We start from the raw sequence: 16,061 nt of genomic DNA, 5'->3' as shown, positions 1-16,061 counted from the left end.
CAGGTGAGGGCTTATTAAGAGACTATGGGCAATGATGGTGCAGCGTCCTGTTGCATGGTACAGGGGAAGGGGATTTTCATCATGCCCCGGAGAAAGTGTCACAGAACTGGGCCCCGGAGATGGTGTTAGTGGTGATGGTAATGTGGAGAAGCCAGACTAGAGAGCAGACTCCCTCCACACTCCCACCAGAGACAACAAATGAGATAGTGGGCAGACCTGTGACGGTTGGGCTCATTGGGACAATGTGGACACGGCAGAGCATCCCCTGGACACATCCAGGCCAGAGTGTGGTCTCAATGACCCTGCTGGACTCCCTGAAACCCAGGACCAGAGCTCTGGGGCAGAGAGTAGGATAGTTCATTGGAGGGCCCCTGCCCCCCGAGCACAGGTCCAAGGTGGCCCTTTGAACGTGAGATGGGACACAGACTCAGTCAAGACCTAGAGAGCTCGGTGACTGTTTATTGAAGCTATTTCAGGAGATGGGCAGGCACAGCGGGCAAGCAGTTGAGAAGGGTTTGAAACGATCAGAGCAGGAGTGACTTTTTCTGAAGCAGGGAACTCTCCTGTCTTCATGTCAGCAGGAGGGCGGCAGTCTCTCCTTGCCTTGGGAGTGCATTTTGGTCTTGAATGCAAGGCAGGTGTTTTGAGGGTTTATAGCTCTTCTAACTGGATGGGGAAACCACCCTGTGAAGGCCAGCCTCAAAAAGATCTCCCCTACTCCCTATTCCACCGCCACCCTACTTCTGCTTCCTTCAAGGGGCTGAGCAAGGTGCCCCCAGGAACACTGACAGCGGAGGCTGCCTCTCCTCCGAGTCTGCTCAGCCTTCCCGCGGGGCAGGCATTTGGTGGGCTGCCTTAACGAAGCTCAGTGTGGCCAGTGCTGGGGATGGCTAATCCACACCGCAGACACTTCAGAGACGGGAAGATAGAAAAAGGAAGAGAGAAAGAGCAGGAAATGTATTGCTAAACCGAGGAGTGGGGGGGGGGGGGGGGAGAGGAAGGAAAGAGAGAGACAAGGAGAGCAGAGGAAAGGAGGGAGATGGAGAGAGGAGACCCACAGGGTGGTGGAGGATGAGTGGAAGGAGCGAGGGTGAAAAAGAAGGTGGGAAGAGCAGGGTGACAAAGGAAAGACAACTTGCCAGAGAAGAGATGTGGCCAGCACAGAGGAACGAGGAGTCCGGAGCCTGCGGGTTATTTTGCAGGAGTCGTCTGCCGGCAGCCCGAACACAGGCTAGTTGGCTTCCTTCCCCCAGTGCACCTGTTGTGGGCAGCTGGTGCTGAGCCTGTCCCACACCTTCACAGGGCCTGCCCTTCCTCCTCATCAGGACACTTCTGTTTGGGCCCCTTATTCTAATATTGGCTTAAATGAGGCCAGTACTAGATTTCGAAAAACTTTGGCTATAAGGTATTATCTATGCAGCCCCTGGCCATGGAGAACTTTTGGATTCTTGATGAAAGAATTCCATTCTCCTATGAATAATCAAGAGTTGGCAATATTTTAATGGGTGTTGATTCCTCATTCAAATATTCTGCTGGTGGGAGTTGTCAGGGGCAGAGGCTGGCGGCCTGGGCGAGGACCGGAGGAAGGCGCTGAGGAGGCCATGTGTGGGCAGGGTGTGCAATAGGCCCTGGTCTCAGCAGCCCGCGGGAGATGTGTTCTGTCTGTGGTGAGAAAGCCACATGGGGACTCTGGCCTAGACTGCACTCAGCTTTCTTGGAGCACCGAGGTCTGTTCTGAGTGCCCATGAAGGACTGTGGTTACAGTGGCCCTGGCCAGACAGGGGAAGGAAGACCCAATTGCAGCCCTGCCCTGGAAGCTACTGAGGGCAGAGTCCTAGCCCAGGTCTCGGCTCAGACAGTTGAGTCAGCATTAGTTAGAATGGATGCTGGCTGGGGCTCTGGGCTGGGGAGCGAGCGGGGGCCCTCCTTGGGAACCTGTCTGGAAGCAGAGGGATGAATATGGTGACCTGAGCACGCACAGGCCACTGCCCCCTCCCTGTGCTTCCCGCTGCCAGGACTGACTTTGTGCAGGGGTATCAGCAAAGCTGCAGGACTTGGGGCTGGGAACGGGGGCCTGGGGGGCAGGGCGGGAGTGCAGCCGAGGCGCGGGGGCTGGGAGGGCTTTAGCTCCTATAACTCTTCTTGGTGGATGACGTCTTGGAGATGATGCGCATGCTGGAGGTGCTGCCACCCATGTTGCGGCCGCTGGTGGAACTGAAGCCCCCGCCGCCTCCCCCGTAGGAGAGGCTGCTGCTGTAGCTGCTCCCGCCCAGACTGTGGCCGCCACCGCTGTAGCCCGTGCCCCCGGAAGAGGAGACCACAGCTGTGGAGAGAAGGCACAGGGCTCACTGGCAGCCTCCTCCAGTTTCCTAAGACCCACCCTCCCGGGCGGTGGCTGAGGGGCTCCCCCCACGCCCTTCCTGAGGAGCAGGAATCTCCTGGGTCCCCAGGAGCCAGGCTCAGCGGTGGGCGCGGACTCCCGCCCCAGGGCCAGTGGCCTCAAGGTGAGCATCTGCACAGGACAGCGCATCTTTTAACCCCTCCACAGCTGTGACTACGCTCGTCTCAACAGGCCTAAGAGGGTGCTACTACTACACGCACCCTCGTTTTACAGAGGAAAAACCGGGGGCACGAAGAGATCAAGTGGCAAGCCCAAGGTCACCCCTGACAGAAACCAGGGCATTGGGCTCCCATGCTGTGTTCACTCCTCATCTACACAGAGGCTCTCACTGGATGACGTGTGAGGCCCACACACGGAGAGGGGCCGAGGCTCCCCTGCTGGGAGAGGCCGGAGGCCACCCGGGTGACCCGCCCCAGGATTCGAGTCCCCTCTACTACATCCTGGGGGCAATCATTTAGCTTCTGCTGGACCACTTTCGGTGCCAGGGAGCTCACCACCTCTAGGGGCGGCTCTCCGGGGCCTGGCAAACACTCAGATGCCCCTGGGCCCTCCTCTGTATGCTTCTCCAGGGGAGCTGTTCCTGTTCCGTTTACTCATCAGTGTCCGACTCTCCTGCATCCTGGTTCTCCAGCCTCTCTAATTCGGTCTGACCCACGCGGGACCCACACGGGGTTCTATGTGCAGGACTCAGGGCCCATGAATGCCACCTGGGTCACCATGTGAGGTCCCTCCCCATGCCCCTGCCACGGGCTGCAGCCAAGCCAGGCCAGCCACTGCTCTGCTTGTTCGACTCAAAATTCTGAACATAGTTCTTTACATTTAACCTGTCTAGTAGCCTCTTGTCAGTTGTTTGAGTTTGAATCCCTGCCAGAACTAGATGAGAAATCAGGGGTTCAGATGGGGGACCCACTGCTCTGCAAAAAGTCCTGTCCCATACCTGGGGTCCCCTGAGGCCTGGGTGGAGTCATTCCTGTGGACAGAGGACCCCACTGGATGGGCCCCAGGGGTGAGAAGTCATCACAAGTCTCTCTTGACCCCCCTGGGAGGAAAGGCCGAAGAAGAGAGGGGTCTCTGCAGAGCCCCTAAGAGGGTCTTAATGACTTCCCTAAACTAGCTTGTTCATTTTCTAGTCATCGAATCCTTGTTGGTGATGCTATCCGCTTTCACTATGCCTCCCACTTTTCTGCCACCGAAGATGTTTACTCACAGATGTTCACGGGCCCGACACCTTCTCCAGTGAGTCTGAGGTGGGAGAGAAAGAGACATTTGCGGAGACGTTAAAGGGTTATCAGCACAGAGCGCTCGCTTACTGAGTCAGGCACTGTGCCTGACAAGCTTTCCGTTTGTCTCATTAGTCAGGAAGTGGGGGTGAATCTGTCGGGCGACATCTAGAAGACAAACCCAGTCAAAACATGCAGAGGAACGGGAGAGGGACCCGTACCCCCTACCCAGAGGGGCAGTGAGGTCGTAGAGTCCCTGAGGCTTGCCTCAAGTGTGGCCTCATTTGTCATAGGGTCTGCGCAGAAATGACCCTGCCTACGGCCACCTTTCCCGACATCTTTCCCCCTGGCCCCCTGCCCCGGGTCCAATCGGAGCTGTGGGAGGGGCTGTGACTGCAGGAGGCGTCCAGGAAGCAGCTGTGTTTTAACCCTTGGAACTTGGACGTGGGGCCTGCCACCGCGGGGCTCGCTGCAGTGCTCCGGGGGAGTCTGTCTGCGCCGTGGTGGGAGGAAAGGTGGCCCACCTGCACTCCTCGCCCTCCAGCAGCTTGCGGTAGGTGGCAATCTCGATGTCCAGGGCCAGCTTGACGTTCATCAGTTCCTGGTACTCGCGCAGCTGCTTGGTCATGTCCTGCTTGGCCTTCTGCAGGGCGTCCTCCAGCTCGGCCAGCTTGTGCTTGGCGTCCTTGAGGGCCAGCTCCCCACGCTGCTCGGCGTCCGCAATGGCGGCCTGGAGCGTGGCGCACTGCAGGGGGACACAGGGGTCGGAGATGGCCCACAAGGATGCAGAACGATGTGGGCTTTGGGTGGAAATAGGGAGGAATTTTTTGAAATGGATTTCATGGAGTCTGGAGCTCCCTCATGTTTAAAAATAAGATTAGTCTGTTCCCCTTGAATCATGTGAGACTTAGCCAGGATAGAGAAAATGATCTGCAGGGTCCTTTTCAATGCTGAATGTCTCTGGCCAGTGGCTAAGTAAAGCCGGTCAAAGTTCGCCTTGGCTGCCTCCAGAGGACAGAGCCTTTCTTAGAAGAATTGCTGTCGGACAGAATTCAGACAGGAGGTGCTGACACCCCTGGTGAGGCAGGAGACCTCTTTCCTGGAAGGTCACTCATCTGGGGAGGCTTCACTCTGCACGGGCTGAGTTAGGACCAGGCCCTGGTCTGCCCGGGGGCAGGGGCATGGATAGGATGACCTCCGGGAGCTCAGTTCTACCTGCTTCTTCAGGTTATCAATCTCAGAGCGCAGCCTCTGCATCATCCGGTTCAGCTCAGAGATCTCCATCCTGGTGGTGCGGAGGTCGTCCCCATGCTGGCCGGCAGACCGCTGCAGCTCCTCGTACTGGGGAGAAGCAGAAGCAGAAGGCAGGGAGATTCAGGCCAGAGAAAAGGCAGTGGGTTCCAGGCCCAACAGGCTTCCAATGTGCTGCCTGGAGGTCCCTGCCTTGGCCCCGCCACGCCCCATCCAATCCATCCCCGCTGTCCCTGGACTCGGCCTCTCTCTCCGTGGCCACAGGCTCTGCACCAGGGTCGGCCCGTTCTTCTTGGATCTGGTCTTTTGTGCCTCTCCCCTGACACCAGGTATCCACTCAGCCTGTCACTCTCTGGTTTTAAAGTTCTTTGATGCTTGTTTACCTTGGCACCACATCTCACACCCCAGTGACACCCAGCTCAGAGTGTTGGCTCTAATCTGGAAGACCTCATTGTTTGACTCATATCCAGCCTTTGTTTCCACCTCCCCCAGCCCCTCAGCTCCAGACTGTTCCACCTTCCTCTGGATCCAGGAGGCTCAGCCTGCCTCTCGTTCTCACCTCCCCTCTCTCACTCCTCCTGACACAGCTGGCTGGTGCTGTCCGGCTGTCCCTTGCCTCTCTGTAGGGCATTGGAGGGATGTCCACCTCGCTGTGGCAGATGGGCTGACCACCTCCTGCCTTCATCTGGCTTTTCCCCCAGGTCCTGGGGGTACGGCCCAAGGAGGGCTCAGTACAGAGGGTCAGCCCCAAGCTAAAGTCAGATAGAGCCCTTCAACACCATCAGACTGGGACATCAGAGAGGACGAGGCTCTTATCTAAATTGTCTTTGAAATCCAAGTTTTCTACTATTGTTTCATGAACTTGATGTTCATAGCTCACCTTGGTCTGATACCAGGACTCAGCCTCGGCCCGGCTGCGGTTGGCGATGTCCTCATATTGGGCCTTGACCTCAGCGATGATGCTGTCTAGGTCCAGGGAGCGGTTGTTGTCCATGGACAGGATCACGGAGGTCTCAGAGATCTGGTCCCGAAGCTGAGCCAGCTCCTGTGTTGGGGTCCAAATGGGGAGAGCTGAAGCAGGAGGCACATGTGTGTGCTCATGTACATGTGCGCACGCGCCTGTGTGTGTTCATGTGTGTTGGGACACTGTGACCAGGCCTCTGGAACAGATCTTGGCATGAAGGGTCTCACTTGCACTGTTGAGTGTAGCACCCTGCTAAGGTCTGAAAGGGCTGGGAAGGACATTAGGGAGGCCACTGGGTTTACTCCCATTCTTACTCATCAGCCCGCCTGCATGGAGGAAGCAGCAGCACAGGTAAGTTTAGCTGCTCTGTTACTCCTGTCGTCAAGGGAACGCACCTTGTCGTAACCTGTCAGTGCTGTGAGGTCTCCTGTTCTGAGAAAAACAGCCTTTCATACCAAATAGAGAAGTCATCTTGTGAAAGAAAACTGAGTCAAAGGAGCCAGGAAGCTTTGCTGCATCTCAGTCTTGTTCCCCAACTTCGCTCCTCCCTCAGGGATGGGAAAGGAACTTTGCTGGAAACTCCAGGAAGGGCACCAGACTGAGATCTTCAAGCCTGATCTGCCAAGCAGGTTAGATGGCATCTCTGTCTCAGAGAGGAGCGTTAAACAGATTCACGTCCATGTACGATGATCTTTGGAACAATACACCCACAATTAATTTGTTAACGATCACTCTTCAGATTCCCTAAAGCACTGGTTTTGAAAATATGATCCTCAGACCAGCAGCAGCTCCATCACCTGGGAACTTGGTTGAAATGCAACACCTTGGGCCCCGCCCTAGACGCACTGAACCGGAACTGATGTTTTATTAGGACCTCTGGAAGGTTCTGACGCATTGTCAGGTTTGAGAATAAGTGGTCTAAAACACAAATCTTAAAAATATCCCTTCCTTTCTTTATTAAAAATTGGTTCGTGCATTTCCTGCTTCAAGAAATTACTGTTTTGTTGTTGTGTCCTGGGGTTTCTTTTTCCCAAACCGTTTTTCCTGGTAGCTGAGGGAACTCAAGGGTCTCAACCCATGGGCTTGCTGGGCTGGGGCTGGTTCAGAATCAGGAGCCAAAGCACCCTGGCTGTCAGCACTGAAGTGAATAAGCAGAGAAAATGATGCCGTGTTTGCCCCTCATGGGCTGTTGGATGGTCACTGAACCCGTCCAAAGACACAGCGCAGATGTCTCTGCTCCTGGAGCAATGTGACCAACTTCTGTTGGGCACTAAACATATGCAACCCCCATGGACATATCACCTGTCCTTACCAGGGCTACCTGGAGGCACGCCATGTCCCCTGCACTTTCCCAAGACCTCCCTGGTCCCATCTCCCCCGCTCCCCACACTCACTCCACTCCAGCCTCCTTGGCCTCCTCCTCACATTCCTGGATCCTAGTTCCTTCAGGTTTCTCCTCAAATACCACCCACCGCCTGCCTTGCCGCTGCTCCTTATTGTCGCATGTGTCATCATCCCTGCTGTGCCTGAATGGCGTTGTGTCTGCTCCTGTCTCCCCACTGTGAGGGATGCTCACAGACAGCGCCCCACTGTGTTTGCTCAGCACTTTGCCCACAGCCCCAAGGACAGTGTCTGACTCTGAGCAAAATACGTCTGCAGCCCTGGCCCGTGTGGCTCAGGTGGTTGAGCGTTGTCCAGTGCACTGAAAGGTCACCGTTCAATCCCCAGTCAGGGCACATGCCCAGGCTGCGGGCTTGATCCTTGGTCAGGGTGTCTGCAGGAGGCAATGAATCAATGTTTCTCTCTCTCCCTCTCCCTTTCTCTCTCTTTAAAAGAAATAAAAATAAAAACATGTTAAAAAATATATGTCTTCAGGCCCTGGCCAGTTTGGTTCAGTGGTAGAGAGTTTGCCCACGGACAAAAGAGTAGAGGGTTCGATTCTGGCCAAGGGCATGTACCTCGATTGCAGTTGTCCCTGGCCCTGATCAGGGTCATTCATGCAGGAGGCAACCAGTCGATGTGTCCCTCTCACGTTGATGTTTCTCTCTCTCTCCCTCTCTCTCCCTCCCACTCTATCTGAAGATAAATAGAAAAACATCCTCAGGTGAGGATTAAATATATTTATATATCTTCGGGAGAATCAGGCAATTGTGTTGTGAGCTTCTAGAAGCATCTGGAGGCTCACTAACTGCCACTTGATTTGCATAATTGCAACATCCTGCAGCCAAGAGTAACAAGTAGATTTAAGCTGAAATGGGTGAGCTGGGTTTTCAGACAGTTCTATGGAAACCATGCGGAATTCAATGACAGGCAGTTCTTTTGTCTGACCAACCGAACATGATCGGTGCAGGGGATCAAGGTTAAATTTCTTACCTCACCTGACCCACCAGCTACCTGATGGAATCAATCATATTTTCTCCCTGGGTGGGAGAAGCAGCATGTGCTCCATGAATTCCAACCCAGGGACGGGGTGGGAGCAGAGAAGCCATCCGAGCAGGAGCCGGTAGCCTCTGGCCAGCCAGCCTCCAGCCTCCAGCCCCTGAGGGGTGCAGTGGGCACTGCTCACCGCTTCGTAGAAAGCTCTCAGGAAGTTGATCTCATCCATTAAGGCGTCCACCTTGGTCTCCAGCTCCACTTTGTTCATGTAGGCGGCATCCACGTCCTGCACACAGAACATGCAGTCACTCTGCATCCTGCCGGGCGGGAGGACGCCAGCTCCCAGGGACGAGAGCAGTTCTTTACTCCAGGCCTTGGGTGGGACTGGTGAGGGGATCCAAACTGTGCGAGGACTAGTGCTCCCAGGGATGCCCACCAGCTCACCAGCTGGTGCCACGTGGAAAGATGACCTGTTTCACCTCCACGTGGTAAGGACAACCTCATCATGGGGGCCCAGGCTCTCCCAGACTCTCCTTGAAGTTCTTGGTGGCTTCCCCGCCTCCGTCACTCTCCGCCCCTTCCTCCTCCCACCACTGCTGTTCTCCCTCCTCCAGCTCAGCTGGGGGCTGGTTCGCCTCCCTCCGCCTGTCCCCCGCACCCTCCACTAAGCAAGAAGGCCCACAACCCTGTGGAGCTGATCCTTGTCCTGTGCTGGTCCCTTGATGTCCTGTAGACTCAGCTCAGCATGAGGCCCCTTTTTCCTTCACCTCTCTGCACTGGACTCCATGTGGGGAGGGGCTGGTGTCGTGATCTATGGCTTGCACTTTGAGGCCCTGGACCCTGAACGTCTGGGTAACCTGGGGCAGCTTGCTTCCCCTCCCTGAGACTGAATGTCCTCACTTCCAAAGAAAACCTGTTTTAAGATTGGTGGCACAAACTAAATAAAGCTGTGTGCAAGGCCACTGGCTGACACTGCAGCTGGCTCTCCTGGAAGGGCCGGAGTCAGAAGGGGGCGCCCCGTCCCCTTACCTTCTTGAGCACCACAAACTCATTCTCCGCCACTGTGCGCCTGTTGATTTCGTCTTCGTACCTGTGGGAAGGAGCAGGCGTGGACTGCTGTAGAAGCAAGGGTTCTGGGGGAGGTCAAAGCAGGTGGGCAAGCGACAGGGTGCAGAGCAGAGCTCCCCTGCTACACATGTGTCCCCAAACCCATACCAACCAACACCCACCTACCCCTGTGCACACAAAGCCCAAACCCCAAGTGAAACCAAACCAGCCCTCCTTTCTGAGCGTGCTTTGCACACAGCTTGCTCCGTAGAGTGCTTAGGTCTCACAAAGAGGCATGCGCGGTTCCTTTTATACCCCCTGGTCTTGTCCCAACGCAAACAGAGGCCATGCGGGAGGAACAGAGAGAACAGTAGGAGGTGGCCAGTCCTAGGCCGCAGTGGCCTCTGCACCCATGGTGCCCTCATGCCTCCCTGTTGTGTTCTCTGGCTTAGAAAGCAGAGTCTTCAGGCTAAAAGGAGCGACCCACCCCTCTCCAGTTTCCTCCTTCTTCCATCTTCCCCCAGACAGCACCCCCACCCCTTGTTCACTGACCCGTGGGAAGGAAGTCGCACTCCTGCTGTCCTGGCCCCTGTCCTGCCCAACCTTTCCGAGAAGCAGGGAATCCCTCCCTCTCAGAGGCTCTGACGGCCGGGGCTGGGGCTTTGTCTTCTCCACCTTTCCGCCCAGTAACCCCGGGCAGGTCACTTCACCTCTCAGAGATGCCCTTCCCAGCTATGAAATGGCTTGTTGTTATTCTTTGAAAACCACAAAGCATAGTGCAACTGTGAAAAAGAAGGACCTTTGCCCTGGCCGGTTTGGCTCAGTGGTTAGAGCGTTGGTCTACAGACCAGAGAGACCCGGGTTCCGTTCCCGCCAAGCACAAGTGCCTTGGTTGCAGTTTGTCCCAGGGCCCTGGCTGGGTTCGTGTGGGTGGCAAACACTTAATGTGTCTCTCATGTCAATGTTTCTTTCTCTCTTCCTCCCTCTCTCCCTCCCGCTCTATCTGAAGATGAGTGCAAAAAAAAAAAAAAAATGTCCTTGGGTAAGGATAAAAAAAAGAAGGATTTTACCCTTTGAGACAGCATGGATGGACCTGGAGATTATTATGCTAAGTGAAATAAGCCAGTCAGAGAAAGACAAATATCACGTGTTCTCACTTATGTGGAATCTAATGAACAAAATAAACTGATGAACAAAATAGGTCTAGAGACCTGGAAGTAGGGAGCAGACTGAGAGATCCCAGAGGGAAGTGTGTGTGGGGTGACGGGAAGAGATTAACCAAAGAGCTTATATGCATATGTGGGTAGCCCATGGACACAGACAATAGTGTGGGGAAGGCCTGGGGAGCGATGGGAGCCAGGTGGAGGGGCACAAAGGGGGGGAAATGGGGGATATCTGTAATCCTCCCACAATAAAAATAAATAAAAAAACAACCACCACAGAGGCTGTCCCACATGATATATATCACCAGATCTCTGCTTTTATATTGCCTCTGTCATCCAGCAGGATCTGAGACAAGCTCTTCCCTGCCAGTGATTTGGTTTTCCTTATTGTTTCCCAGCATTGCCTTTTCACTAACTATGAACATCAGTTCTTCACCTAACTTCATGCAGCGGTCCTTGTCTTCTGTGTTTCCCAGCTCACAGGCCCCCTGCCGGAGGGCGAGCACCATGTGGTCCTGCACAGGCCCTCAGACACCTGGCACAGGAACATCACCATCTACTAACTAGGAGCACACACTTCACGCCCCCCCCCATCCCTCCTCTGTGCCTCTTTCCTTCTCAACAATAAGCTTTCATCTCCTCCTCCAGGAAGCCTTCTTGGATTGAAACACTGTTACTCCATGTTTCCATACATATTATAAATTATCCATCTGCACCCGCTTTTCTTGTCATTGCACACAAATAATGAAACATCAACACAATAAAAAGAGCTAACACTTATTAACAATTTACTATGTGCCAGGCAGTGGGCACCCTACCAAGTATTTTACATACAAGTTTTGATGTAATATTCTCAACCCTCCTCTAGGGTGAGTTCTATTAATATCCCCTTTAACAGACAAAAGAACTAGGGCTTTACAGAAGTTAGTTTTCTTTGGGTCTTTAGTTAGTAAGTGGCTGAGCCAAGATTCAAAGCCACTGTGATCACAGAAATGCTCTGTCTGCACCCGTTACAGCACCATTAGCCACATGTGGACTGAACACCGGAAATGTGGCTGTTGAGACTGAGGAGCTGAATCTTACATTTTATTCCATTTTAATTAATTTAAATCTAAATAGGCACATGTGGCTCATGGCTACCATGTTAGCTCAACCCTAAAGCCTTAACTCTTACTGTATTACTCAAACAGTAACTAAAATTCCTTACAGAGTAACTTGTTTTATTTTGACCAAGACAATTAGAAATAAAATAGAACAATAAAAATAAGAAATTACTCATGTCTATAGGCATGAGCACACTATTATGTTTAGTGGTGTGTGTGTGGGTGTGTGTGTCTGTGTGTGTGTCTGTGTGTTTGTGTGTGTGTGTGTCAGGTTGTGTGTGTGTGTCTGTGTGTGTGTGTCTGTGTGTGTGTGTGTGTGTCTGTGTGTGTGTCTGTCTGTGGTTCCAGGGAGAAGGCACCATATATAGGCCTTTTTCCTCTGTTCTGCACCCCTTGGCTAGGGTTGGGTAAATGCACAGACATTGTGGAAGTTAGCAATAGGACTGAGTTGAACAAATGTGAGGGTGAGATTCTACAGGTTTAATTCTTAACTCACGAGTTACCACCTGTATAAACTTGGGTGAGTCCGTTACTATCTCAGAGCCTTACTTTCTTCATCTGCAGAATTTGGCAGGTGGTTGTGTGCGTCGTGCTCTCTGTGCCCATGTTAGTCATCATCCTGTATAACCCCAGCCCCTCCCCAAAGCCCCATCATTCTTGACTATAGGGTCCCAGTTCATTTTCTGAGTCTACCTCGGTGCCCTGCGTGTGTGTCCCATTTCCCCACTGAACCGGGCACGTCTGGAAGAGTCGGCCGAGCGTCCACTCACTTGTTCTTGAAGTCCTCCACCACGTCCTGCATGTTCTTCAGCTCCGTCTCCAGCCTTGCCCGCTCCCCACCCAGGCTTTCCAGCTGCCGCCTCAGGTTGTTGATGTAGGCTTCAAACATGGGCTCAATGTTGGCCCTGGTGGTTTTATGCTCCTGCAGGAGGCTCCATTTGGTCTCTAGGACCTTGTTCTGCTGCTCCAGGAACCGCACCTGCCCCAGCCAGAGGTGAGAGACTGTGAGGACTTCCTTGTAGCAGCCCAGAGAGCTCTGGGATCCAGGACCCCCAACAGTGCAGGGGGTCTGCGAGACCTCAGAGTCCAGGCGTCCGGCTCTCCCTCATCATCCTCAGCCTGGAAGAGCCTGGACTGTCGAGGGCCAAGCACGTGTCGGTGCGATGGGCCTGGGAGACAGGTGGTGGCTGGTTTGGAGGTGGGAGAAGCAGGAGGGCCAGAGGGGTTGGAAACTCTGATCACGCCAAACCGCGCTGACATGTGGGAGGTGAGGAAAAGAACACTCCACCCTCACATCACTGGGTGAAATTTTGATTTCTAAGTGGACAAAAAGTTCTTGGCAGAAAATTCCACCTATTTTCTTTCCAGCATGATTTCTCGAGATCTAGCATCTGGACTCGGTTGCTCACACACTCCAGGAACGCTGGAGGGGTCACTGCGGAGTCATACTGCGGGGTCTGGGCACAGTCCCAGCCATCTCGCGCTAGCTATTGGGCTTTGGCAAGCCTCCCTCTCTGCTCTCTCAGGTGCTCTATGGTCTTGTGGCACAAATTTCTTGAATGCACTCATCTGCCCTGCCACCTGGAAAAATATGCGAAACCTCTCTCCCTAAGCAAAGTCCTTCTGCTGGGAGTAGCTGGAATGACACACAAGCTCAGAGAATGAAGGAGCAGCACCTCCAAACCTTTGGGGATGGCAGTGTGCCCGCGGAGGGTCTTTGACAAACGCACCCGCCCCACCAGCTTTCTCTCGCGTCGCGGAGGAAGGAGGGCAGTCCTGGCTCCCAGTCCCTCCCTACTTACACCCCTTTGTCCCCTACGTGCCCTCCTGATGAATCTAAGCAAGCAGGGCCCACATTCTTCCCCTTGGAGCCAGGCTCCTGGGAATCTCACAGCTGTCGACACAAACACCAGGCCCAGTGGAGTGACATGGGTGACAGAGCTGAAGAACCACTGCCTCCTTGCTTAGGTCGTACACATTTAAAGGTCTGGGTCCCTATGAAGAGGCATTTCATAGACTGTGAAATGCACCTCACAGTCCATCTGTCCAGCCCAAGATGCCCGAGAAACTAAGGATTCTTTCGGCAGTAGAGTCAAAACGAGGCCTTGCGGTTGCCTCTCAGCTTAGTACGCTTTCTTCTAGACCCCAGGTGTGGAGTCTGAACGACCCAGGTCCTTGAAGTGGTTCTTCCCAGGTAGAAACAACCAGCTGGGGTGTGAACCCGTGGTGATGCTAAATAGAACCCCAAATAGAATTACTTCTTTCCCCAAACTGGGGAAATCCCTGGGCTTCCAGCCCACAGCAAGGGGCCCAGGGCTGAAGTCACAGCTCTCCTCTCTCCAAAAGAAAAGAATTAAACACTGTGAGCAGCACCTGGCCAACAACCCAGCTTCCCAGACATACCCAAATCACTAGGGAGGTGGCCACGGGAGGACTTGCCCCTATTAAACTGGGCAGGAAAAAGTGACCTCAGCTCACTTCTGTGGACTGAACTTGTAACCTTTCTTTCTTTTATCCCCTTCCCTCCGAACCAATCCCTTTTCACTGTCTAATTTTAAGCCCAGTACATGACCACTGTCCATCAAAAGAGCAATATCCTCGCAGTGGGTCAGAAAGCTCTGGAGCCCGGAGATGGACATTTTTCTGCTCCCACCTCAACAAAATGCCCCCTCCTCCACGCTGTCTTCCTACTGCTCAGGGTCACCAGCCTTGGGCAAGTCACAACTGACCTCAGAAAAACATAGAGAGCAGTGATCCCCCCAGCATTTCTGGTGGGGACCCCACTTGCCTCTCACCTTGTCGATGAAAGAGGCAAACTTGTTGTTGAGGGTCTTGATCTGCTCCTTCTCCTCCTTCCGCACCCGCTGGAGGGAGGGGTCGATCTCCAGGTGGAGGGGGGTCAGGAGGCTCTGGTTGACAGTGACCTCCTGGATGCCCCCAGCTCCAGACCCATACCCGCTGTAGGCTCCCCCTACTCTGTACCCTATGCCGCCAAGACCCATCCCATAACCAGCACCACCTAAGCTGCCCCGGTTGGAGCAGTAGCCCCCGCTGATGGAGATTCTCTTGCTGCCCCCAAGGCCATGGAGGCTCCTGGTCCCGAAGCCACCTCTCAAGCCACCCCCAAAGCTCTTCCCACCCTGGGTCACGGAGATAGAGCTGAAGCTGGTCCGGGAGCCTGGGTGGAGGTTCGCTGAGGAAGCACTGAAGTTCCGAGAACCCCCTGACTTGATGGTGATAGAGGACCGTTGGGCCATGGTGGGAGCTGGTGTCAGAGGGTCAGAGAAGCGAAAATGTCAAAGGGACGAGTGGCCTTCAGAGTCTAACTGTCCCAAAGTCTCCTTGACTTTTATCCCTTTCAAAAACTGGGCTTGGCCAGAGAAGATCAAAGACCACTGTGTTGAGTTCATCTCAATGGCATGTCTGGCCACGGCCCATCTTCCTGCCCCGATAATCACCGTGGGGAACACCCTACCCAGGGCAGGACCAGGCCTGGGCATTCGGGCCCGGGGCAGGCCTGGGTCCCGGGCCCCCCGCCTGCCCAGCTTCTCTGCCGTGTGCAGCAGACACTCCCATGCGTCTTATCTGCTCCTCTCTTCTCGACCTCCAGGCCTTGGACTCTGAACCCAGGTGCTTCCTGCCATGGTCATTTATAAGGAAACCCCCTTTGTGGAGGATTCCATCTGGGCAAGACCGTGGGGCAGGTCGGTTGCAAGCACTGTGTCCTTTGACTCTCATAACTTTGTGAGGGTGGATGGCAATAAAAATTGCTAACGTTTACCGAGCGGCTACCGTGGGTCACTGCTTTACACCTGTCCTCTCATTTGGTCTTTACACAGGTGGCTGTCACTGTCCTTGTTTTGCATGTGAAGCAACTGAGGCACGGAGTCGTTAAGCACTTGCAGACCTCACACAGCTAGTGACTGCCGTGCTGTTGGGGCCTGGTTGCCGGACTGCGCCTCATGGCGACAGGAGAGGTGGCTTGTCGAAGAGAAGCGGGCTCGGGATTTCACTCCAAATTCCTGTCCCCTCTGCTCCTCTTGTCCCGGGTCTGAACGCGCCCCCCCCCCCCCCAGGGATATTTAACAATTGTTCTCAGTGTCATTTCTCTTCTTGCCATCCTCTCCCTTTCAACCCTCCCAAATGTTCCCTGATGAGAGGGGTCCAGGATCCCGTAAACTCAGGAATGTGGGAGCTTCCGGAAGTCTGTTTGCCGCAATCATGGGCCTAAATGTCTCCTCTGCTGGTGAAAGCACTGCCCCAGGGCTGGCTTTTAACTCGGCTCCTGCCCTGTCATTGCTCTGCTCAGGTCTGCAAGTTTGAAGCTGTCAGGGAACAATGGCCCCTTTGCTGGCAGAGGGCTGGGCCGCCCACCCTGCGTCAGGGTGCTGGAGGACCGGCTGGCTTTGGGAGAGGGCATCGCCCTGCATGACGTGTGGAGTGGGGGCTGGGCAGAGCTTCTGCTCCGGGGCTTGCGCTTCTCAGGGAAGGCACCTCAGCGCAGGGTAGAAGGCAGTGGGCAGAGGTTGGGTGAGG

The 16,061-nt window shown here is 54.4% G+C and overlaps 1 protein-coding gene across 1 annotated transcript; it reads right to left on the bottom strand.

Annotated features, from left to right (window-relative positions):
- Positions 1-2,123: 2,123 nt before the first annotated feature.
- On the bottom strand, positions 2,124-14,782 carry LOC118623567 (keratin, type II cytoskeletal 5-like). The gene is made up of 9 exons (XM_036251286.1): positions 14,321-14,782; positions 12,296-12,504; positions 9,242-9,302; positions 8,403-8,498; positions 5,753-5,917; positions 4,837-4,962; positions 4,146-4,366; positions 3,609-3,643; positions 2,124-2,323 (listed from the first exon to the last, which is right to left on the bottom strand). The coding sequence occupies exons 1-9, from the start codon at positions 14,780-14,782 to the stop codon at positions 2,124-2,126; spliced, it is 1,575 nt and encodes a 524-aa protein (XP_036107179.1).
- Between the last annotated feature and the right edge of the window lie 1,279 nt (positions 14,783-16,061).

This window comes from Molossus molossus, unplaced genomic scaffold, assembly GCF_014108415.1.
Source record: "Molossus molossus isolate mMolMol1 unplaced genomic scaffold, mMolMol1.p scaffold_m16_p_10, whole genome shotgun sequence".
Classification (NCBI taxonomy): Eukaryota; Metazoa; Chordata; class Mammalia; order Chiroptera; family Molossidae; genus Molossus; species Molossus molossus.
This window is presented reverse-complemented; position numbering and strand designations above follow the sequence as displayed.

What these genes read in the sequence shown, in the direction of transcription:
- LOC118623567 (XM_036251286.1), bottom strand. Translation starts at nt 14,782, where the DNA reads ATGGCCCAACGGTCCTCTATCACCATCAAGTCAGGGGGTTCTCGGAAC. An exon ending in GTGGAGGACTTCAAGAACAA is followed by an intron (nt 9,303 to 12,295) that starts GTGAGTGGACGC and finishes TCCTTCCCACAG; the next exon opens with GTACGAAGACGAAATCAACA. An exon ending in AGTTTGTGGTGCTCAAGAAG is followed by an intron (nt 8,499 to 9,241) that starts GTAAGGGGACGG and finishes TTCTGTGTGCAG; the next exon opens with GACGTGGATGCCGCCTACAT.